The sequence below is a fragment of the Lytechinus pictus genome, chromosome 18 (genome assembly GCF_037042905.1).
Source record: "Lytechinus pictus isolate F3 Inbred chromosome 18, Lp3.0, whole genome shotgun sequence".
NCBI lineage: Eukaryota > Metazoa > Echinodermata > Echinoidea > Temnopleuroida > Toxopneustidae > Lytechinus > Lytechinus pictus.
The window spans coordinates 9,569,580-9,595,550 of record NC_087262.1 but is presented as its reverse complement, the minus strand read 5'-3'; the positions used below and the strand labels follow the sequence as shown (position 1 = coordinate 9,595,550).

Below are 25,971 nucleotides of genomic sequence, written 5' to 3'. Positions count from 1 at the left end.
CTGTGTGTGAGAGAGAACGGCTGTATGTGTCAAGAGACTCCTTTCACATATTTTGTATATCCGTTAATGATTTGTCCTTCTTGATCATTTTCATTGGTATCTGATCAGTGTTTGACCCCTGCGATTCATCACCCTGTCAAAATGGAGGAATATGCTCTTCTGCTGATGGTCAATACTCATGCCAATGTCCAAACACTCATACTGGAACAAACTGTGAAACAGGTAAAAGATGACAGTATTTTTGCCATTTCAGTGCTAATTTAAAACCAATTACACACTCTTTCTACTCTATCTAAAGATGTTTTATGTTATCCTTGTATGATATTGTCAAATCTCCTCCCTGTGTAAGAAAGAGTGTGGTTGTGTGTGTGTCTAGAGACTCCTTTTACATTATCTGTTAATGATTTGTCCTTCTTGATCATTTTCATTGGTATCTGATCAGTGTTTGACCCCTGCGATTCATCACCCTGTCAAAATGGAGGAATATGCTCTTCTGCTGATGGTCAATACTCATGCCAATGTCCAAACACTCATACTGGAACAAACTGTGAAACAGGTAAAAGATTACAGTATTTTTGCCATTTCAGTGCTAATTTAAAACCAATTACACACTCTTTCTAAAGATGTTTTATATTATCTATCTATTCTATCGCAAAATCTCTCGCCTGTGTGTGAGAGAGAACGGCTGTATGTGTCAAGAGACTCCTTTTACATATTTTGTATATATGTTAATGATTAATCCTTCTTGATTATTTCATTGGTATCTTATCAGTGTTTGACCCCTGCGATTCATCACCCTGTCAAAATGGAGGAATATGCTCTTCTGCTGATGGTCAATACTCATGCCAATGTCCAAACACTCATACTGGAACAAACTGTGAAACAGGTAAAAGATTACAGTATTTTTGCCATTTCAGTGCTAATTTAAAACCAATTACACACTCTATCTAAAGATGTTTTATGTTATCCTTGTATGATATTGTCAAATCTCCTCCCTGTGTAAGAGAGAGTGTGGTTGTGTGTGTGTCTAGAGACTCTTTTACATTATCTGTTAATGATTTGTCCTTCTTGATCATTTTCATTGGTATCTGATCAGTGTTTGACCCCTGCGATTCATCACCCTGTCAAAATGGAGGAATATGCTCTTCTGCTGATGGTCAATACTCATGCCAATGTCCAAACACTCATACTGGAACAAACTGTGAAACAGGTAAAAGATTACAGTATTTTTGCCATTTCAGTGCTAATTTAAAACCAATTACAAACTCTTCCTAAAGATGTTTTATATTATCTATCTATTCTATCGCAAAATCTCTCGCCTGTGTGTGAGAGAGAACGGCTGTATGTGTCAAGAGACTCCTTTCACATATTTTGTATATCCGTTAATGATTTGTCCTTCTTGATCATTTTCATTGGTATCTGATCAGTGTTTGACCCCTGCGATTCATCACCCTGTCAAAATGGAGGAATATGCTCTTCTGCTGATGGTCAATACTCATGCCAATGTCCAAACACTCATACTGGAACAAACTGTGAAACAGGTAAAAGATGACAGTATTTTTGCCATTTCAGTGCTAATTTAAAACCAATTACACACTCTTTCTACTCTATCTAAAGATGTTTTATGTTATCCTTGTATGATATTGTCAAATCTCCTCCCTGTGTAAGAAAGAGTGTGGCTGTGTGTGTGTCTAGAGACTCCTTTTACATTATCTGTTAATGATTTGTCCTTCTTGATCATTTTCATTGGTATCTGATCAGTGTTTGACCCCTGCGATTCATCACCCTGTCAAAATGGAGGAATATGCTCTTCTGCTGATGGTCAATACTCATGCCAATGTCCAAACACTCATACTGGAACAAACTGTGAAACAGGTAAAAGATGACAGTATTTTTTCCATTTCAGTGCTAATTTAAAACCAATTACACACTCTTTCTACTCTATCTAAAGATGTTTTATGTTATCCTTGTATGATATTGTCAAATCTCCTCCCTGTGTAAGAGAGAGTGTGGTTGTGTGTGTGTCTAGAGACTCTTTTACATTATCTGTTAATGATTTGTCCTTCTTGATCATTTTCATTGGTATCTGATCAGTGTTTGACCCCTGCGATTCATCACCCTGTCAAAATGGAGGAATATGCTCTTCTGCTGATGGTCAATACTCATGCCAATGTCCAAACACTCATACTGGAACAAACTGTGAAACAGGTAAAAGATTACAGTATTTTTGCCATTTCAGTGCTAATTTAAAACCAATTACACACTCTTTCTAAAGATGTTTTATATTATCTATCTATTCTATCGCAAAATCTCTCGCCTGTGTGTGAGAGAGAACGGCTGTATGTGTCAAGAGACTCCTTTCACATATTTTGTATATCCGTTAATGATTTGTCCTTCTTGATCATTTTCATTGGTATCTGATCAGTGTTTGACCCCTGCGATTCATCACCCTGTCAAAATGGAGGAATATGCTCTTCTGCTGATGGTCAATACTCATGCCAATGTCCAAACACTCATACTGGAACAAACTGTGAAACAGGTAAAAGATGACAGTATTTTTGCCATTTCAGTGCTAATTTAAAACCAATTACACACTCTTTCTACTCTATCTAAAGATGTTTTATGTTATCCTTGTATGATATTGTCAAATCTCCTCCCTGTGTAAGAAAGAGTGTGGTTGTGTGTGTGTCTAGAGACTCCTTTTACATTATCTGTTAATGATTTGTCCTTCTTGATCATTTTCATTGGTATCTGATCAGTGTTTGACCCCTGCGATTCATCACCCTGTCAAAATGGAGGAATATGCTCTTCTGCTGATGGTCAATACTCATGCCAATGTCCAAACACTCATACTGGAACAAACTGTGAAACAGGTAAAAGATTACAGTATTTTTGCCATTTCAGTGCTAATTTAAAACCAATTACACACTCTTTCTAAAGATGTTTTATATTATCTATCTATTCTATCGCAAAATCTCTCGCCTGTGTGTGAGAGAGAACGGCTGTATGTGTCAAGAGACTCCTTTTACATATTTTGTATATATGTTAATGATTAATCCTTCTTGATTATTTCATTGGTATCTTATCAGTGTTTGACCCCTGCGATTCATCACCCTGTCAAAATGGAGGAATATGCTCTTCTGCTGATGGTCAATACTCATGCCAATGTCCAAACACTCATACTGGAACAAACTGTGAAACAGGTAAAAGATTACAGTATTTTTGCCATTTCAGTGCTAATTTAAAACCAATTACACACTCTATCTAAAGATGTTTTATGTTATCCTTGTATGATATTGTCAAATCTCCTCCCTGTGTAAGAGAGAGTGTGGTTGTGTGTGTGTCTAGAGACTCTTTTACATTATCTGTTAATGATTTGTCCTTCTTGATCATTTTCATTGGTATCTGATCAGTGTTTGACCCCTGCGATTCATCACCCTGTCAAAATGGAGGAATATGCTCTTCTGCTGATGGTCAATACTCATGCCAATGTCCAAACACTCATACTGGAACAAACTGTGAAACAGGTAAAAGATTACAGTATTTTTGCCATTTCAGTGCTAATTTAAAACCAATTACAAACTCTTCCTAAAGATGTTTTATATTATCTATCTATTCTATCGCAAAATCTCTCGCCTGTGTGTGAGAGAGAACGGCTGTATGTGTCAAGAGACTCCTTTCACATATTTTGTATATCCGTTAATGATTTGTCCTTCTTGATCATTTTCATTGGTATCTGATCAGTGTTTGACCCCTGCGATTCATCACCCTGTCAAAATGGAGGAATATGCTCTTCTGCTGATGGTCAATACTCATGCCAATGTCCAAACACTCATACTGGAACAAACTGTGAAACAGGTAAAAGATGACAGTATTTTTGCCATTTCAGTGCTAATTTAAAACCAATTACACACTCTTTCTACTCTATCTAAAGATGTTTTATGTTATCCTTGTATGATATTGTCAAATCTCCTCCCTGTGTAAGAAAGAGTGTGGTTGTGTGTGTGTCTAGAGACTCCTTTTACATTATCTGTTAATGATTTGTCCTTCTTGATCATTTTCATTGGTATCTGATCAGTGTTTGACCCCTGCGATTCATCACCCTGTCAAAATGGAGGAATATGCTCTTCTGCTGATGGTCAATACTCATGCCAATGTCCAAACACTCATACTGGAACAAACTGTGAAACAGGTAAAAGATGACAGTATTTTTTCCATTTCAGTGCTAATTTAAAACCAATTACACACTCTTTCTACTCTATCTAAAGATGTTTTATGTTATCCTTGTATGATATTGTCAAATCTCGTCCCTGTGTAAGAGAGAGTGTGGTTGTGTGTGTGTCTAGAGACTCCTTTTACATTATCTGTTAATGATTTGTCCTTCTTGATCATTTTCATTGGTATCTGATCAGTGTTTGACCCCTGCGATTCATCACCCTGTCAAAATGGAGGAATATGCTCTTCTGCTGATGGTCAATACTCATGCCAATGTCCAAACACTCATACTGGAACAAACTGTGAAACAGGTAAAAGATGACAGTATTTTTTCCATTTCAGTGCTAATTTAAAACCAATTACACACTCTTTCTACTCTATCTAAAGATGTTTTATGTTATCCTTGTATGATATTGTCAAATCTCCTCCCTGTGTAAGAGAGAGTGTGGTTGTGTGTGTGTCTAGAGACTCTTTTACATTATCTGTTAATGATTTGTCCTTCTTGATCATTTTAATTGGTATCTGATCAGTGTTTGACCCCTGCGATTCATCACCCTGTCAAAATGGAGGAATATGCTCTTCTGCTGATGGTCAATACTCATGCCAATGTCCAAACACTCATACCGGAACAAACTGTGAAACAGGTAAAAGATTACAGTATTTTTGCAATTTCAGTGCTAATTTAAAACCAATTACACACTCTTTCTAAAGATGTTTTATATTATCTATCTATTCTATCGCAAAATATCTTGCCTGTGTGTGAGAAATAATGGCTGTATGTGTCAAGAGACTCCTTTCACATATTTTGTATATCCGTTAATGATTAATCCTTCTTGATTATTTCATTGGTATCTTAAATCAGTGTTTGACCCCTGCGAATCATCACCTTGTCAAAATGGAGGAATATGCTCTTCTGCTGATGGTCAATACTCATGTGAATGTCCGAGCACTCATACTGGAACAAACTGTGATACAGGTAAAAATTGACAGTATTTTTGCCATTTCAGTGCTAATTTAAAACCAATTACACACTCTTTCTACTCTTTCTAAAGATTTTTTATGTTATCCTTGTATGATATTGTCAAATCTCCTCCCTGTGTAAGAGAGAGTGTGGTTGTGTGTGTGTCTAGAGACTCCTTTTACATTATCTGTTAATGATTTGTCCTTCTTGATCATTTTCATTGGTATCTGATCAGTGTTTGACCCCTGCGATTCATCACCCTGTCAAAATGGAGGAATATGCTCTTCTGCTGATGGTCAATACTCATGCCAATGTCCAAACACTCATACTGGAACAAACTGTGAAACAGGTAAAAGATGACAGTATTTTTGCCATTTCAGTGCTAATTTAAAACCAATTACACACTCTTTCTATTCTATCTAAAGATGTTTTATGTTATCCTTGTATGATATTGTCAAATCTCCTCCCTGTGTAAGAAAAAGTGTGGTTGTGTGTGTGTCTAGAGACTCCTTTTACATTATCTGTTAATGATTTGTCCTTCTTGATCATTTTCATTGGTATCTGATCAGTGTTTGACCCCTGCGATTCATCACCCTGTCAAAATGGAGGAATATGCTCTTCTGCTGATGGTCAATACTCATGCCAATGTCCAAACACTCATACTGGAACAAACTGTGAAACAGGTAAAAGATGACAGTATTTTTTCCATTTCACTGCTAATTTAAAACCAATTACACACTCTTTCTACTCTATCTAAAGATGTTTTATGTTATCCTTGTATGATATTGTCAAATCTCCTCCCTGTGTAAGAGAGAGTGTGGTTGTGTGTGTGTCTAGAGACTCTTTTACATTATCTGTTAATGATTTGTCCTTCTTGATCATTTTCATTGGTATCTGATCAGTGTTTGACCCCTGCGATTCATCACCCTGTCAAAATGGAGGAATATGCTTTTCTGCTGATGGTCAATACTCATGCCAATGTCCAAACACTCATACTGGAACAAACTGTGAAACAGGTAAAATATGACAGTATTTTTGCCATTTCAGTGCTAATTTAAAACCAATAACACACTCTTTCTACTCTATCTAAAGATGTTTTATGTTATCCTTGTATGATATTGTCAAATCTCCTCCCTGTGTAAGAGAGAGTGTGGTTGTGTGTGTGTCTAGAGACTCTTTTACATTATCTGTTAATGATTTGTACTTCTTGATCATTTTCATTGGTATCTGATCAGTGTTTGACCCCTGCGATTCATCACCCTGTCAAAATGGAGGAATATGCTCTTCTGCTGATGGTCAATACTCATGCCAATGTCCAAACACTCATACTGGAACAAACTGTGAAACAGGTAAAAGATTACAGTATTTTTGCCATTTCAGTGCTAATTTAAAACCAATTACAAACTCTTTCTAAAGATGTTTTATATTATCTATCTATTCTATCGCAAAATCTCTCGCCTGTGTGTGAGAGAGAACGGCTGTATGTGCCAAGAGACTCCTTTCACATATTTTGTATATCCGTTAATGATTTGTCCTTCTTGATCATTTTCATTGGTATCTGATCAGTGTTTGACCCCTGCGATTCATCACCCTGTCAAAATGGAGGAATATGCTATTCTGCTGATGGTCAATACTCATGCCAATGTCCAAACACTCATACTGGAACAAACTGTGAAACAGGTAAAAGATGACAGTATTTTTTCCATTTCAGTGCTAATTTAAAACCAATTACACACTCTTTCTACTCTATCTAAAGATGTTTTATGTTATCCTTGTATGATATTGTCAAATCTCCTCCCTGTGTAAGAAAGAGTGTGGCTGTGTGTGTGTCTAGAGACTCCTTTTACATTATCTGTTAATGATTTGTCCTTCTTGATCATTTTCATTGGTATCTGATCAGTGTTTGACCCCTGCGATTCATCACCCTGTCAAAATGGAGGAATATGCTCTTCTGCTGATGGTCAATACTCATGCCAATGTCCAAACACTCATACTGGAACAAACTGTGAAACAGGTAAAAGATGACAGTATTTTTTCCATTTCAGTGCTAATTTAAAACCAATTACACACTCTTTCTACTCTATCTAAAGATGTTTTATGTTATCCTTGTATGATATTGTCAAATCTCCTCCCTGTGTAAGAGAGAGTGTGGTTGTGTGTGTGTCTAGAGACTCTTTTACATTATCTGTTAATGATTTGTCCTTCTTGATCATTTTCATTGGTATCTGATCAGTGTTTGACCCCTGCGATTCATCACCCTGTCAAAATGGAGGAATATGCTCTTCTGCTGATGGTCAATACTCATGCCAATGTCCAAACACTCATACTGGAACAAACTGTGAAACAGGTAAAAGATTACAGTATTTTTGCCATTTCAGTGCTAATTTAAAACCAATTACACACTCTTTCTAAAGATGTTTTATATTATCTATCTATTCTATCGCAAAATCTCTCGCCTGTGTGTGAGAGAGAACGGCTGTATGTGTCAAGAGACTCCTTTCACATATTTTGTATATCCGTTAATGATTTGTCCTTCTTGATCATTTTCATTGGTATCTGATCAGTGTTTGACCCCTGCGATTCATCACCCTGTCAAAATGGAGGAATATGCTCTTCTGCTGATGGTCAATACTCATGCCAATGTCCGAACACTCATACTGGAACAAACTGTGAAACAGGTAAAAGATGACAGTATTTTTGCCATTTCAGTGCTAATTTAAAACCAATTACACACTCTTTCTACTCTATCTAAAGATGTTTTATGTTATCCTTGTATGATATTGTCAAATCTCCTCCCTGTGTAAGAAAGAGTGTGGTTGTGTGTGTGTCTAGAGACTCCTTTTACATTATCTGTTAATGATTTGTCCTTCTTGATCATTTTCATTGGTATCTGATCAGTGTTTGACCCCTGCGATTCATCACCCTGTCAAAATGGAGGAATATGCTCTTCTGCTGATGGTCAATACTCATGCCAATGTCCAAACACTCATACTGGAACAAACTGTGAAACAGGTAAAAGATTACAGTATTTTTGCCATTTCAGTGCTAATTTAAAACCAATTACACACTCTTTCTAAAGATGTTTTATATTATCTATCTATTCTATCGCAAAATCTCTCGCCTGTGTGTGAGAGAGAACGGCTGTATGTGTCAAGAGACTCCTTTTACATATTTTGTATATCTGTTAATGATTAATCCTTCTTGATTATTTCATTGGTATCTTATCAGTGTTTGACCCCTGCGATTCATCACCCTGTCAAAATGGAGGAATATGCTCTTCTGCTGATGGTCAATACTCATGCCAATGTCCAAACACTCATACTGGAACAAACTGTGAAACAGGTAAAAGATTACAGTATTTTTGCCATTTCAGTGCTAATTTAAAACCAATTACACACTCTATCTAAAGATGTTTTATGTTATCCTTGTATGATATTGTCAAATCTCCTCCCTGTGTAAGAGAGAGTGTGGTTGTGTGTGTGTCTAGAGACTCTTTTACATTATCTGTTAATGATTTGTCCTTCTTGATCATTTTCATTGGTATCTGATCAGTGTTTGACCCCTGCGATTCATCACCCTGTCAAAATGGAGGAATATGCTCTTCTGCTGATGGTCAATACTCATGCCAATGTCCAAACACTCATACTGGAACAAACTGTGAAACAGGTAAAAGATTACAGTATTTTTGCCATTTCAGTGCTAATTTAAAACCAATTACAAACTCTTCCTAAAGATGTTTTATATTATCTATCTATTCTATCGCAAAATCTCTCGCCTGTGTGTGAGAGAGAACGGCTGTATGTGTCAAGAGACTCCTTTCACATATTTTGTATATCCGTTAATGATTTGTCCTTCTTGATCATTTTCATTGGTATCTGATCAGTGTTTGACCCCTGCGATTCATCACCCTGTCAAAATGGAGGAATATGCTCTTCTGCTGATGGTCAATACTCATGCCAATGTCCAAACACTCATACTGGAACAAACTGTGAAACAGGTAAAAGATGACAGTATTTTTGCCATTTCAGTGCTAATTTAAAACCAATTACACACTCTTTCTACTCTATCTAAAGATGTTTTATGTTATCCTTGTATGATATTGTCAAATCTCCTCCCTGTGTAAGAAAGAGTGTGGTTGTGTGTGTGTCTAGAGACTCCTTTTACATTATCTGTTAATGATTTGTCCTTCTTGATCATTTTCATTGGTATCTGATCAGTGTTTGACCCCTGCGATTCATCACCCTGTCAAAATGGAGGAATATGCTCTTCTGCTGATGGTCAATACTCATGCCAATGTCCAAACACTCATACTGGAACAAACTGTGAAACAGGTAAAAGATGACAGTATTTTTTCCATTTCAGTGCTAATTTAAAACCAATTACACACTCTTTCTACTCTATCTAAAGATGTTTTATGTTATCCTTGTATGATATTGTCAAATCTCGTCCCTGTGTAAGAGAGAGTGTGGTTGTGTGTGTGTCTAGAGACTCCTTTTACATTATCTGTTAATGATTTGTCCTTCTTGATCATTTTCATTGGTATCTGATCAGTGTTTGACCCCTGCGATTCATCACCCTGTCAAAATGGAGGAATATGCTCTTCTGCTGATGGTCAATACTCATGCCAATGTCCAAACACTCATACTGGAACAAACTGTGAAACAGGTAAAAGATGACAGTATTTTTTCCATTTCAGTGCTAATTTAAAACCAATTACACACTCTTTCTACTCTATCTAAAGATGTTTTATGTTATCCTTGTATGATATTGTCAAATCTCCTCCCTGTGTAAGAGAGAGTGTGGTTGTGTGTGTGTCTAGAGACTCTTTTACATTATCTGTTAATGATTTGTCCTTCTTGATCATTTTAATTGGTATCTGATCAGTGTTTGACCCCTGCGATTCATCACCCTGTCAAAATGGAGGAATATGCTCTTCTGCTGATGGTCAATACTCATGCCAATGTCCAAACACTCATACCGGAACAAACTGTGAAACAGGTAAAAGATTACAGTATTTTTGCAATTTCAGTGCTAATTTAAAACCAATTACACACTCTTTCTAAAGATGTTTTATATTATCTATCTATTCTATCGCAAAATATCTTGCCTGTGTGTGAGAGATAATGGCTGTATGTGTCAAGAGACTCCTTTCACATATTTTGTATATCCGTTAATGATTAATCCTTCTTGATTATTTCATTGGTATCTTAAATCAGTGTTTGACCCCTGCGAATCATCACCTTGTCAAAATGGAGGAATATGCTCTTCTGCTGATGGTCAATACTCATGTGAATGTCCGAGCACTCATACTGGAACAAACTGTGATACAGGTAAAAATTGACAGTATTTTTGCCATTTCAGTGCTAATTTAAAACCAATTACACACTCTTTCTACTCTTTCTAAAGATGTTTTATGTTATCCTTGTATGATATTGTCAAATCTCCTCCCTGTGTAAGAGAGAGTGTGGTTGTGTGTGTGTCTAGAGACTCCTTTTACATTATCTGTTAATGATTTGTCCTTCTTGATCATTTTCATTGGTATCTGATCAGTGTTTGACCCCTGCGATTCATCACCCTGTCAAAATGGAGGAATATGCTCTTCTGCTGATGGTCAATACTCATGCCAATGTCCAAACACTCATACTGGAACAAACTGTGAAACAGGTAAAAGATGACAGTATTTTTGCCATTTCAGTGCTAATTTAAAACCAATTACACACTCTTTCTATTCTATCTAAAGATGTTTTATGTTATCCTTGTATGATATTGTCAAATCTCCTCCCTGTGTAAGAAAAAGTGTGGTTGTGTGTGTGTCTAGAGACTCCTTTTACATTATCTGTTAATGATTTGTCCTTCTTGATCATTTTCATTGGTATCTGATCAGTGTTTGACCCCTGCGATTCATCACCCTGTCAAAATGGAGGAATATGCTCTTCTGCTGATGGTCAATACTCATGCCAATGTCCAAACACTCATACTGGAACAAACTGTGAAACAGTTAAAAGATGACAGTATTTTTGCCATTTCAGTGCTAATTTAAAACCAATTACACACTCTTTCTACTCTATCTAAAGATGTTTTATGTTATCCTTGTATGATATTGTCAAATCTCCTCCCTGTGTAAGAGAGAGTGTGGTTGTGTGTGTGTCTAGAGACTCTTTTACATTATCTGTTAATGATTTGTCCTTCTTGATCATTTTCATTGGTATCTGATCAGTGTTTGACCCCTGCGATTCATCACCCTGTCAAAATGGAGGAATATGCTCTTCTGCTGATGGTCAATACTCATGCCAATGTCCAAACACTCATACTGGAACAAACTGTGAAACAGGTAAAATATGACAGTATTTTTGCCATTTCAGTGCTAATTTAAAACCAATAACACACTCTTTCTACTCTATCTAAAGATGTTTTATGTTATCCTTGTATGATATTGTCAAATCTCCTCCCTGTGTAAGAGAGAGTGTGGTTGTGTGTGTGTCTAGAGACTCCTTTTACATTATCTGTTAATGATTTGTCCTTCTTGATCATTTTCATTGGTATCTGATCAGTGTTTGACCCCTGCGATTCATCACCCTGTCAAAATGGAGGAATATGCTCTTCTGCTGATGGTCAATACTCATGCCAATGTCCAAACACTCATACTGGAACAAACTGTGAAACAGGTAAAAGATGACAGTATTTTTGCCATTTCAGTGCTAATTTAAAACCAATTACACACTCTTTCTACTCTATCTAAAGATGTTTTATGTTATCCTTGTATGATATTGTCAAATCTCCTCCCTGTGTAAGAAAGAGTGTGGTTGTGTGTGTGTCTAGAGACTCCTTTTACATTATCTGTTAATGATTTGTCCTTTTTGATCATTTTCATTGGTATCTGATCAGTGTTTGACCCCTGCGATTCATCACCCTGTCAAAATGGAGGAATATGCTCTTCTGCTGATGGTCAATACTCATGCCAATGTCCAAACACTCATACTGGAACAAACTGTGAAACAGGTAAAAGATGACAGTATTTTTTCCATTTCAGTGCTAATTTAAAACCAATTACACACTCTTTCTACTCTATCTAAAGATGTTTTATGTTATCCTTGTATAATATTGTCAAATCTCCTCCCTGTGTAAGAAAGAGTGTGGTTGTGTGTGTGTCTAGAGACTCTTTTACATTATCTGTTAATGATTTGTCCTTCTTGATCATTTTCATTGGTATCTGATCAGTGTTTGACCCCTGCGATTCATCACCCTGTCAAAATGGAGGAATATGCTCTTCTGCTGATGGTCAATACTCATGCCAATGTCCAAACACTCATACTGGAACAAACTGTGAAACAGGTAAAAGATGACAGTATTTTTGCCATTTCAGTGCTAATTTAAAACCAATTACAAACTCTTTCTAAAGATGTTTTATATTATCTATCTATTCTATCGCAAAATCTCTCGCCTGTGTGTGAGAGAGAACGGCTGTATGTGCCAAGAGACTCCTTTCACATATTTTGTATATCCGTTAATGATTTGTCCTTCTTGATCATTTTCATTGGTATCTGATCAGTGTTTGACCCCTGCGATTCATCACCCTGTCAAAATGGAGGAATATGCTCTTCTGCTGATGGTCAATACTCATGCCAATGTCCAAACACTCATACTGGAACAAACTGTGAAACAGGTAAAAGATGACAGTATTTTTTCCATTTCAGTGCTAATTTAAAACCAATTACACACTCTTTCTACTCTATCTAAAGATGTTTTATGTTATCCTTGTATGATATTGTCAAATCTCCTCCCTGTGTAAGAAAGAGTGTGGCTGTGTGTGTGTCTAGAGACTCCTTTTACATTATCTGTTAATGATTTGTCCTTCTTGATCATTTTCATTGGTATCTGATCAGTGTTTGACCCCTGCGATTCATCACCCTGTCAAAATGGAGGAATATGCTCTTCTGCTGATGGTCAATACTCATGCCAATGTCCAAACACTCATACTGGAACAAACTGTGAAACAGGTAAAAGATGACAGTATTTTTTCCATTTCAGTGCTAATTTAAAACCAATTACACACTCTTTCTACTCTATCTAAAGATGTTTTATGTTATCCTTGTATGATATTGTCAAATCTCCTCCCTGTGTAAGAGAGAGTGTGGTTGTGTGTGTGTCTAGAGACTCTTTTACATTATCTGTTAATGATTTGTCCTTCTTGATCATTTTCATTGGTATCTGATCAGTGTTTGACCCCTGCGATTCATCACCCTGTCAAAATGGAGGAATATGCTCTTCTGCTGATGGTCAATACTCATGCCAATGTCCAAACACTCATACTGGAACAAACTGTGAAACAGGTAAAAGATTACAGTATTTTTGCCATTTCAGTGCTAATTTAAAACCAATTACACACTCTTTCTAAAGATGTTTTATATTATCTATCTATTCTATCGCAAAATCTCTCGCCTGTGTGTGAGAGAGAACGGCTGTATGTGTCAAGAGACTCCTTTCACATATTTTGTATATCCGTTAATGATTTGTCCTTCTTGATCATTTTCATTGGTATCTGATCAGTGTTTGACCCCTGCGATTCATCACCCTGTCAAAATGGAGGAATATGCTCTTCTGCTGATGGTCAATACTCATGCCAATGTCCGAACACTCATACTGGAACAAACTGTGAAACAGGTAAAAGATGACAGTATTTTTGCCATTTCAGTGCTAATTTAAAACCAATTACACACTCTTTCTACTCTATCTAAAGATGTTTTATGTTATCCTTGTATGATATTGTCAAATCTCCTCCCTGTGTAAGAAAGAGTGTGGTTGTGTGTGTGTCTAGAGACTCCTTTTACATTATCTGTTAATGATTTGTCCTTCTTGATCATTTTCATTGGTATCTGATCAGTGTTTGACCCCTGCGATTCATCACCCTGTCAAAATGGAGGAATATGCTCTTCTGCTGATGGTCAATACTCATGCCAATGTCCAAACACTCATACTGGAACAAACTGTGAAACAGGTAAAAGATTACAGTATTTTTGCCATTTCAGTGCTAATTTAAAACCAATTACACACTCTTTCTAAAGATGTTTTATATTATCTATCTATTCTATCGCAAAATCTCTCGCCTGTGTGTGAGAGAGAACGGCTGTATGTGTCAAGAGACTCCTTTTACATATTTTGTATATCTGTTAATGATTAATCCTTCTTGATTATTTCATTGGTATCTTATCAGTGTTTGACCCCTGCGATTCATCACCCTGTCAAAATGGAGGAATATGCTCTTCTGCTGATGGTCAATACTCATGCCAATGTCCAAACACTCATACTGGAACAAACTGTGAAACAGGTAAAAGATTACAGTATTTTTGCCATTTCAGTGCTAATTTAAAACCAATTACACACTCTATCTAAAGATGTTTTATGTTATCCTTGTATGATATTGTCAAATCTCCTCCCTGTGTAAGAGAGAGTGTGGTTGTGTGTGTGTCTAGAGACTCTTTTACATTATCTGTTAATGATTTGTCCTTCTTGATCATTTTCATTGGTATCTGATCAGTGTTTGACCCCTGCGATTCATCACCCTGTCAAAATGGAGGAATATGCTCTTCTGCTGATGGTCAATACTCATGCCAATGTCCAAACACTCATACTGGAACAAACTGTGAAACAGGTAAAAGATTACAGTATTTTTGCCATTTCAGTGCTAATTTAAAACCAATTACAAACTCTTCCTAAAGATGTTTTATATTATCTATCTATTCTATCGCAAAATCTCTCGCCTGTGTGTGAGAGAGAACGGCTGTATGTGTCAAGAGACTCCTTTCACATATTTTGTATATCCGTTAATGATTTGTCCTTCTTGATCATTTTCATTGGTATCTGATCAGTGTTTGACCCCTGCGATTCATCACCCTGTCAAAATGGAGGAATATGCTCTTCTGCTGATGGTCAATACTCATGCCAATGTCCAAACACTCATACTGGAACAAACTGTGAAACAGGTAAAAGATGACAGTATTTTTGCCATTTCAGTGCTAATTTAAAACCAATTACACACTCTTTCTACTCTATCTAAAGATGTTTTATGTTATCCTTGTATGATATTGTCAAATCTCCTCCCTGTGTAAGAAAGAGTGTGGTTGTGTGTGTGTCTAGAGACTCCTTTTACATTATCTGTTAATGATTTGTCCTTCTTGATCATTTTCATTGGTATCTGATCAGTGTTTGACCCCTGCGATTCATCACCCTGTCAAAATGGAGGAATATGCTCTTCTGCTGATGGTCAATACTCATGCCAATGTCCAAACACTCATACTGGAACAAACTGTGAAACAGGTAAAAGATGACAGTATTTTTTCCATTTCAGTGCTAATTTAAAACCAATTACACACTCTTTCTACTCTATCTAAAGATGTTTTATGTTATCCTTGTATGATATTGTCAAATCTCGTCCCTGTGTAAGAGAGAGTGTGGTTGTGTGTGTGTCTAGAGACTCCTTTTACATTATCTGTTAATGATTTGTCCTTCTTGATCATTTTCATTGGTATCTGATCAGTGTTTGACCCCTGCGATTCATCACCCTGTCAAAATGGAGGAATATGCTCTTCTGCTGATGGTCAATACTCATGCCAATGTCCAAACACTCATACTGGAACAAACTGTGAAACAGGTAAAAGATGACAGTATTTTTTCCATTTCAGTGCTAATTTAAAACCAATTACACACTCTTTCTACTCTATCTAAAGATGTTTTATGTTATCCTTGTATGATATTGTCAAATCTCCTCCCTGTGTAAGAGAGAGTGTGGTTGTGTGTGTGTCTAGAGACTCTTTTACATTATCTGTTAATGATTTGTCCTTCTTGATCATTTTAATTGGTATCTGATCAGTGTTTGACCCCTGCGATTCATCACCCTGTCAAAATGGAGGAATATGCTCTTCTGCTGATGGTCAATACTCATGCCAATGTCCAAACACTCATACCGGAACAAACTGTGAAACAGGTAAAAGATTACAGTATTTTTGCAATTTCAGTGCTAATTTAAAACCAATTACACACTCTTTCTAAAGATGTTTTATATTATCTATCTATTCTATCGCAAAATATCTTGCCTGTGTGTGAGAGATAATGGCTGTATGTGTCAAGAGACTCCTTTCACATATTTTGTATATCCGTTAATGATTAATCCTTCTTGATTATTTCATTGGTATCTTAAATCAGTGTTTGACCCCTGCGAATCATCACCTTGTCAAAATGGAGGAATATGCTCTTCTGCTGATGGTCAATACTCATGTGAATGTCCGAGCACTCATACTGGAACAAACTGTGATACAGGTAAAAATTGACAGTATTTTTGCCATTTCAGTGCTAATTTAAAACCAATTACACACTCTTTCTACTCTTTCTAAAGATGTTTTATGTTATCCTTGTATGATATTGTCAAATCTCCTCCCTGTGTAAGAGAGAGTGTGGTTGTGTGTGTGTCTAGAGACTCCTTTTACATTATCTGTTAATGATTTGTCCTTCTTGATCATTTTCATTGGTATCTGATCAGTGTTTGACCCCTGCGATTCATCACCCTGTCAAAATGGAGGAATATGCTCTTCTGCTGATGGTCAATACTCATGCCAATGTCCAAACACTCATACTGGAACAAACTGTGAAACAGGTAAAAGATGACAGTATTTTTGCCATTTCAGTGCTAATTTAAAACCAATTACACACTCTTTCTATTCTATCTAAAGATGTTTTATGTTATCCTTGTATGATATTGTCAAATCTCCTCCCTGTGTAAGAAAAAGTGTGGTTGTGTGTGTGTCTAGAGACTCCTTTTACATTATCTGTTAATGATTTGTCCTTCTTGATCATTTTCATTGGTATCTGATCAGTGTTTGACCCCTGCGATTCATCACCCTGTCAAAATGGAGGAATATGCTCTTCTGCTGATGGTCAATACTCATGCCAATGTCCAAACACTCATACTGGAACAAACTGTGAAACAGTTAAAAGATGACAGTATTTTTGCCATTTCAGTGCTAATTTAAAACCAATTACACACTCTTTCTACTCTATCTAAAGATGTTTTATGTTATCCTTGTATGATATTGTCAAATCTCCTCCCTGTGTAAGAGAGAGTGTGGTTGTGTGTGTGTCTAGAGACTCTTTTACATTATCTGTTAATGATTTGTCCTTCTTGATCATTTTCATTGGTATCTGATCAGTGTTTGACCCCTGCGATTCATCACCCTGTCAAAATGGAGGAATATGCTCTTCTGCTGATGGTCAATACTCATGCCAATGTCCAAACACTCATACTGGAACAAACTGTGAAACAGGTAAAATATGACAGTATTTTTGCCATTTCAGTGCTAATTTAAAACCAATAACACACTCTTTCTACTCTATCTAAAGATGTTTTATGTTATCCTTGTATGATATTGTCAAATCTCCTCCCTGTGTAAGAGAGAGTGTGGTTGTGTGTGTGTCTAGAGACTCCTTTTACATTATCTGTTAATGATTTGTCCTTCTTGATCATTTTCATTGGTATCTGATCAGTGTTTGACCCCTGCGATTCATCACCCTGTCAAAATGGAGGAATATGCTCTTCTGCTGATGGTCAATACTCATGCCAATGTCCAAACACTCATACTGGAACAAACTGTGAAACAGGTAAAAGATGACAGTATTTTTGCCATTTCAGTGCTAATTTAAAACCAATTACACACTCTTTCTACTCTATCTAAAGATGTTTTATGTTATCCTTGTATGATATTGTCAAATCTCCTCCCTGTGTAAGAAAGAGTGTGGTTGTGTGTGTGTCTAGAGACTCCTTTTACATTATCTGTTAATGATTTGTCCTTTTTGATCATTTTCATTGGTATCTGATCAGTGTTTGACCCCTGCGATTCATCACCCTGTCAAAATGGAGGAATATGCTCTTCTGCTGATGGTCAATACTCATGCCAATGTCCAAACACTCATACTGGAACAAACTGTGAAACAGGTAAAAGATGACAGTATTTTTTCCATTTCAGTGCTAATTTAAAACCAATTACACACTCTTTCTACTCTATCTAAAGATGTTTTATGTTATCCTTGTATAATATTGTCAAATCTCCTCCCTGTGTAAGAAAGAGTGTGGTTGTGTGTGTGTCTAGAGACTCTTTTACATTATCTGTTAATGATTTGTCCTTCTTGATCATTTTCATTGGTATCTGATCAGTGTTTGACCCCTGCGATTCATCACCCTGTCAAAATGGAGGAATATGCTCTTCTGCTGATGGTCAATACTCATGCCAATGTCCAAACACTCATACTGGAACAAACTGTGAAACAGGTAAAAGATGACAGTATTTTTGCCATTTCAGTGCTAATTTAAAACCAATTACAAACTCTTTCTAAAGATGTTTTATATTATCTATCTATTCTATCGCAAAATCTCTCGCCTGTGTGTGAGAGAGAACGGCTGTATGTGTCAAGAGACTCCTTTCACATATTTTGTATATCCGTTAATGATTTGTCCTTCTTGATCATTTTCATTGGTATCTGATCAGTGTTTGACCCCTGCGATTCATCACCCTGTCAAAATGGAGGAATATGCTCTTCTGCTGATGGTCAATACTCATGCCAATGTCCAAACACTCATACTGGAACAAACTGTGAAACAGGTAGAAGATGACAGTATTTTTGCCATTTCAGTGCTAATTTAAAACCAATTACACACTCTTTCTACTCTATCTAAAGATGTTTTATGTTATCCTTGTATGATATTGTCAAATCTCCTCCCTGTGTAAGAGAGAGTGTGGTTGTGTGTGTGTCTAGGACTCATTTGACATTATCTGTTAATGATTTGTCTTTCTTGATCATTTTCATTGGTATCTTATCAGTGTTTGACCCTTGCGATTCATCACCCTGTCTAAATGGAGGAATATGCTCTTCTGCCGATGGTCAATACTCATGCCAATGTTCAAACACTCATATTGGAACAAACTGCGGTGAAACAGATAAAGAATGACAGAATCTTTGCAATTACAGTGCTAGTTTAAAACCAAGTAGACACTCTTTCCAAAGAGGTTTTATATTACATTAGTATGCACTCCTCAAATCTCCTTCCTGTGTGTGAGAGAAAGTAAGAATGTGTGTCAAGAGACTTCTCATACATATTTTGTAAATCTAATAATGATTTATCCTTCTTGATTATTTCACTTTTATATTTGATCAGTGTTTGACCCCTGCGATTCATTACCCTGTCAAAATGGAGGAATATGCTCTACCGCTGATGGTCAATACTCATGCCAATGTCCAAACACTCATACTGGAACAAACTGTGAAACAGGTAAAAGATGACAGTATTTTTGCCATTTCAATGCTAATTTATAACCAATTACATACTCTTTCTAAAGATGTTTTATATTATCTATCTATTCTACCGCAAAATATCTTGCCTGTGTGTGAGAGATAATGGCTGTATGTGTCAAGAGACTCCTTTCACATATTTTGTATATCCGTTAATGATTAATCCTTCTTGATTATTTTATTGGTATCTTAAATCAGTGTTTGACCCCTGCGAATCATCACCTTGTCAAAATGGAGGAATATGCTCTTCTGCTGATGGTCAATACTCATGTGAATGTCCGAGCACTCATACTGGAACAAACTGTGATACAGGTAAAAAATGACAGTATTTTTGCAATTTCAGTGCTAATTTAAAACCAATTACACACTCTTTCTACTCTTTCTAAGGATGTTTTATGTTATCCTTGTATGATATTGTCAAATCTCCTCCCTGTGTAAGAGAGAGTGTGGTCTAGAGACTCCTTTTACATTATCTGTTAATGATTTGTCCTTCTTGATCATTTTCATTGGTATCTGATCAGTGTTTGACCCCTGCGCTTCATCACCCTGTCAAAATGGAGGAATATGCTCTTCTGGTGATGGTCAATACTCATGCCAATGTCCAAACACTCATACTGGAACAAACTGTGAAACAGGTAAAAGATGACAGTATTTTTGCCATTTCAGTGCTAATTTAAAACCAATTACAAACTCTTTCTAAAGATGTTTTATATTATCTATCTATTCTATCGCAAAATCTCTCGCCTGTGTGTGAGAGAGAACGGCTGTATGTGTCAAGAGACTCCTTTCACATATTTTGTATATCCGTTAATGATTTGTCCTTCTTGATCATTTTCATTGGTATCTGATCAGTGTTTGACCCCTGCGATTCATCACCCTGTCAGAATGGAGGAATATGCTCTCCTGCTGATGGTCAATACTCATGCCAATGTCCAAACACTCATATTGGAACAAACTGCGGTGAAACAGGTAAGAATGACAGAATCTTTGCAATTACAGTGCTAGTTTAAAACCAAGTAGACACTCTTTCCAAAGAGGTTTTATATAACATTAGTATGCACTCCTCAAATATCCTTCCTGTGTGTGAGAGAAATTAAGAATGTGTGTCGAAAGACTTCTCTTACATATTTTGTATATCTAATAATGATTTATCCTTCTTGATTATTTCATTTTTATATTTGATCAGTGTTTGACCCCTGCGATTCATCACCCTGTCAAAATGGAGGAATATGCTCTTCCGCTGATGGTCAATACTCATGTCAATGTCCAAACACTCATACTGGAACAAACTGTGAAACAGGTAAAGAACGGCAGTATTTTCTTTGCAACTTCAGTGTTTAAAACCAATTAGATATTCTTTTTAGATAATTATGTCTTATGTTTACTTTGCATTCACTCCTCAAATCTCCTTCCTGTGTATGTGTCTATATAGACTCCTTTTACATATTTTGTATGTCTGTTATTGTTTTTTTCTTCTTCATTAAATTCATTGATTTCTTATCAGCAATTGACCCCTGCAATTCATTACCCATTATTTTTTTTGTCTTTCTTATCTCCACTCTCCCTCCTCCTCCTCTCTCCGTTTAATCTTTCTCTCTCTATCTCTCTCTTTTCCTGCTTGTCTTAACCCTTATTAAACCGAGGGGGTCAATTTGACCCCTCCCCTCGATATTTCACCGCTACACCGCTGTGCAAATTTTTTTGACTGCGCAGCTCGCCGACCTTTTACTTTTAAGTCTTGCGCATATTTTGAGACCAAATGTGCGATGCCTGGGTACGCGGTTTTGAAATTACGCAATATTTTATAAGCGCATGTCGGTCCCAAAATTGCTCAAAAACATGATTTCGTGTACAAAGTCAAAGCAAATTGTGTTTTTAAACCAAAAATCATAAATATCTGATTAGTTTTACTTTTGTTAGTTTAGATGGGTTTATTTTTTTTTTGGCTATTCATGATCGCAAATATGTCCCCGACAAAGTTCATTGAAAAAACAAAAAACAAAGGTTTGAAAAAATACATAAAAATAAAAAAAAACAAGATACATAAGAAATTAATAATTTTTCGCCATTTTTCTTTTAGATTTTTGTTATAAATGTAAAAATCTATATGTTCACCAAAAATTAGCATTCTTCTAGCTTTATAAATTAAGTTTAACGTATAAACATACACAAAAAATTAGGGCAAATTTCATATGATTGTTTCCATAAATGATAAATATAAGCAATTATTTTTTTGAAAATGTTACTTTACAGTCTTGTAGTTTACATCTGGTTCTACGCGCGTAAAAATGTTCGCGGTGATCGCGCGATCAACGGCTGAGATCTGAGGGGGGTCATATTGACCCCCCCCCCCCCATATTATGTTGGTCTGAAATAGCCCAGCTAAGAGCCCACCTAAGATACGGTTAAAGATATATGATGATCTTTTATACATCCCTAAGTAATATATTCCTTATTTATGTAATTTTATGGGTCCTTTTTTATCAGTGTTTGACCCCTGCGATTCATCACCCTGTCAAAACGGAGGAATATGCTCTTCTGCTGATGGTCAATACTCATGCCAATGTCCAAACACTCATATTGGAACAAACTGTGAAACAGGTAAAGAATGGCAATGTCTTTTTTGCAATTTTAGTGTTTGTCTCAAAAGATTTAGACACTCTTTCTAAAGATGTTTTATATTATCTCTGTATGCTATCGCCAAATGTCCTTACGTGTGAGGGATTGTGGCTTTGCATGTCTAGATACTCATTTTACATAGTTTGTATTAATAACATGTTAATTGTTTGTCTCTCTTGATTATTTTCATTGATTTTTTTTTCAGTGTTTGACCCCTGCGGTTCATCACCCTGTCAAAATGGAGGGATATGCTCTTCTGCTGATGGTCAATACTCATGTCAATGTCCAAACACGCATACTGGAACAAACTGCGGTGAAACAGGTAAAGAATGACAGAATATTTGCAATTACAGTGCTAGTTTAAAACCAAGTAGACACTCTTTCCAAAGAGGTTTTATATTACATTAGTATGCACTCCTCAAATCTCCTTCCTGTGTGTGAGAGAAAGTAAGAATGTGTGTCAAGAGACTGCTCTTACATATTTTGTATATCTAATAATTATTTATCCTTCTTGATTATTTCATTTTTATATTTGATCAGTGTTTGACCCCTGCGATTCATCACCCTGTCAAAATGGAGGGATATGCTCTTCCGCTGATGGTCAATACTCATGTCAATGTCCAAACACTCATACTGGAACAAACTGTGAAACAGGTAAAAGATGACAGTATTTTTGCCATTTCAGTGCTAATTTAAAACCAATTATACACACTCTTTCTACTCTATCTAAAGATGTTTTATGTTATCCTTGTATGATATTGTCAAATCTCCTCCCTGTGTAAGAGAGAGTGTGGTTGTGTGTGTGTCTAGAGACTCTTTTACATTATCTGTTAATGATTTGTCCTTCTTGATCATTTTCATTGGTATCTGATCAGTGTTTGACCCCTGCGATTCATCACCCTGTCAAAATGGAGGGATATGCTCTTCCGCTGATGGTCAATACTCATGTCAATGTCCAAACACTCATACTGGAACAAACTGTGAAACAGGTAAAGAACGGCAGTATTTTCTTTGCAACTTCAGTGTTTAAAACCAATTAGATATTCTTTTTAGATAATTATGTCTTATGTTTACTTTCCATTCACTCCTCAAATCTCCTTCCTGTGTATGTGTCTATATAGACTCCTTTTACATATTTTGTATGTCTGTTATTGTTTTTTTCTTCTTCATTAAATTCATTGATTTCTTATCAGCAATTGACCCCTGCAATTCATTACCCATTATTTTTTTTGTCTTTCTTATCTCCACTCTCCCTCCTCCTCCTCTCTCCGTTTAATCTTTCTCTCTCTCTCTCTATCTCTCTCTTTTCCTGCTTGTCTTAACCCTTATTAAACCGAGGGGGTCAATTTGACCCCTCCCCTCGATATTTCACCGCTACACCGCTGTGCAAATTTTTTTGACTGCGCAGCTCGCCGACCTTTTACTTTTAAGTCTTGCGCATATTTTGAGACCAAATGTGCGATGCCTGGGTACGCGGTTTTGAAATTACGCAATATTTTATAAGCGCATGTCGGTCCCAAAATTGCTCAAAAACATGATTTCGTGTACAAAGTCAAAGCAAATTGTGTTTTTAAACCAAAAATCATAAATGTCTGATTAGTTTTACTTTTGTTAGTTTAGATGGGTTTATTTTTTTTTTGGCTATTTATGATCGCAAATATGTCCCCGACAAAGTTCATTGAAAAAACAAAAAACAAAGGTTTGAAAAAATACATAAAAATTAAAAAAAAAAAGATACATAAGAAATTAATAATTTTTCGCCATTTTTCTTTTAGATTTTTGTTATAAATGTAAAAATCTATATGTTCACCAAAAATTAGCATTCTTCTAGCTTTATAAATTAAGTTTAACGTATAAACATACACAAAAAATTAAGGCAAATTTCATATGATTGTTTCCATAAATGATAAATATAAGCAATTATTTTTTTGAAAATGTTACTTTACAGTCTTGTAGTTTACATCTGGTTCTACGCGCGTAAAAATTTTCGCGGTGATCGCGCGATCAACGGCTGAGATCTGAGGGGGGTCATATTGACCCCCCCCCATATTATGTTGGTCTGAAATAGCCCAGCTAAGAGCCCACCTAAGATACGGTTAAAGATATATGATGATCTTTTATACATCCCTAAGTAATATATTCCTTATTTATGTAATTTTATGGGTCCTTTTTTATCAGTGTTTGACCCCTGCGATTCATCACCCTGTCAAAACGGAGGAATATGCTCTTCTGCTGATGGTCAATACTCATGCCAATGTCCAAACACTCATATTGGAACAAACTGTGAAACAGGTAAAGAATGGCAATGTCTTTTTTGCAATTTTAGTGTTTGTCTCAAAAGATTTAGACACTCTTTCTAAAGATGTTTTATATTATCTCTGTATGCTATCGCCAAATGTCCTTACGTGTGAGGGATTGTGGCTTCGCATGTCTAGATACTCATTTTACATAGTTTGTATTAATAACATGTTAATTGTTTGTCTCTCTTGATTATTTTCATTGATTTTTTTTTTCAGTGTTTGACCCCTGCGGTTCATCACCCTGTCAAAATGGAGGGATATGCTCTTCTGCTGATGGTCAATACTCATGTCAATGTCCAAACACGCATACTGGAACAAACTGCGGTGAAACAGGTAAAGAATGACAGAATATTTGCAATTACAGTGCTAGTTTAAAACCAAGTAGACACTCTTTCCAAAGAGGTTTTATATTACATTAGTATGCACTCCTCAAATCTCCTTCCTGTGTGTGAGAGAAAGTAAGAATGTGTGTCAAGAGACTGCTCTTACATATTTTGTATATCTAATAATTATTTATCCTTCTTGATTATTTCATTTTTATATTTGAACAGTGTTTGACCCCTGCGATTCATCACCCTGTCAAAATGGAGGGATATGCTCTTCCGCTGATGGTCAATACTCATGTCAATGTCCAAACACTCATACTGGAACAAACTGTGAAACAGGTAAAGAACGGCAGTATTTTTTTTGCAACTACAGTGTTTAAAACCAATTAGATATTCTTTTTAGATAATTATGTCTTATGTTTACTCTGCATTCACTCCTAAAATCTCCTTCCTGTGTATGTGTCTAGAGACTCCTTTTACATATTTTGTATGTCTGTTATTGATTTTTTCTTCTTCATTAAATTCATTGATTTCTTATCAGCAATTGACCCCTGCGATTCATTACCCATTATTTTATTTTTCTTCTTTCATATCTGCACTCTCCTTTCTCCTCCTCTCTTCATCTAATCTTTCTTTCTCTTTCTCTCTTTTCCTGCTTCTCTTAACCCTTATTAAACCGTGGGGGTCAATTTGACCCCTCCCCTCGATATTTCACCGCTACACTGCCGTGCAAATTTTTTTGACTACGCAGCTCGCCGACCTTTTACTTTTAAGTCTTGCGCATATTTTGAGACCAAATTTGCGATGCCTGGGTACGCGGTTTTGAAATTACGCAATATTTTATAAGCGCATGTCGGTCCCAAAATTGCTCAAAAACATGATTTCGTGTACAAAGTCAAAGCAAATTGTGTTTTTAAACCAAAAATCATAAATGTCTGATTAGTTTTACTTTTGTTAGTTTAGATGGGTTTATTTTTTTTTTGGCTATTTATGATCGCAAATATGTCCCCGACAAAGTTCATTGAAAAAACAAAAAACAAAGGTTTGAAAAAATACATAAAAATTAAAAAAAAAAAGATACATAAGAAATTAATAATTTTTCGCCATTTTTCTTTTAGATTTTTGTTATAAATGTAAAAATCTATATGTTCACCAAAAATTAGCATTCTTCTAGCTTTATAAATTAAGTTTAACGTATAAACATACACAAAAAATT

The 25,971-nt window shown here is 36.0% G+C and overlaps 2 protein-coding genes across 2 annotated transcripts in view; both read left to right on the top strand.

Moving 5' to 3' along the window:
* The window catches only part of LOC129281571 (A disintegrin and metalloproteinase with thrombospondin motifs 16-like), a 60,134-nt gene extending 40,965 nt beyond the window's left edge, over positions 1 to 19,169 (top strand). The window contains exons 20-33 of the mRNA XM_064113433.1: positions 10,393 to 10,506; positions 11,061 to 11,173; positions 12,726 to 12,839; positions 13,060 to 13,173; positions 13,393 to 13,506; positions 14,058 to 14,171; positions 14,388 to 14,501; positions 14,712 to 14,825; positions 15,043 to 15,156; positions 15,377 to 15,490; positions 15,711 to 15,824; positions 16,044 to 16,157; positions 17,044 to 17,170; positions 19,042 to 19,169. Of these exons, the coding sequence (XP_063969503.1) occupies positions 10,393 to 10,506; positions 11,061 to 11,173; positions 12,726 to 12,839; positions 13,060 to 13,173; positions 13,393 to 13,506; positions 14,058 to 14,171; positions 14,388 to 14,501; positions 14,712 to 14,825; positions 15,043 to 15,156; positions 15,377 to 15,490; positions 15,711 to 15,824; positions 16,044 to 16,157; positions 17,044 to 17,170; positions 19,042 to 19,169 (1,622 nt within the window). The remainder of the gene's footprint in view (positions 1 to 10,392; positions 10,507 to 11,060; positions 11,174 to 12,725; positions 12,840 to 13,059; positions 13,174 to 13,392; positions 13,507 to 14,057; positions 14,172 to 14,387; positions 14,502 to 14,711; positions 14,826 to 15,042; positions 15,157 to 15,376; positions 15,491 to 15,710; positions 15,825 to 16,043; positions 16,158 to 17,043; positions 17,171 to 19,041) is intronic.
* A 1,043-nt stretch (positions 19,170 to 20,212) lies between these two features.
* The window catches only part of LOC129281574 (neurogenic locus notch homolog protein 1-like), a 35,062-nt gene continuing 29,303 nt past the window's right edge, over positions 20,213 to 25,971 (top strand). Inside the window, exons 1-7 of the mRNA XM_064113432.1 lie at positions 20,213 to 20,276; positions 20,363 to 20,479; positions 20,697 to 20,810; positions 21,998 to 22,111; positions 22,335 to 22,451; positions 22,670 to 22,783; positions 23,005 to 23,118. Of these exons, the coding sequence (XP_063969502.1) occupies positions 20,213 to 20,276; positions 20,363 to 20,479; positions 20,697 to 20,810; positions 21,998 to 22,111; positions 22,335 to 22,451; positions 22,670 to 22,783; positions 23,005 to 23,118 (754 nt within the window). The remainder of the gene's footprint in view (positions 20,277 to 20,362; positions 20,480 to 20,696; positions 20,811 to 21,997; positions 22,112 to 22,334; positions 22,452 to 22,669; positions 22,784 to 23,004; positions 23,119 to 25,971) is intronic.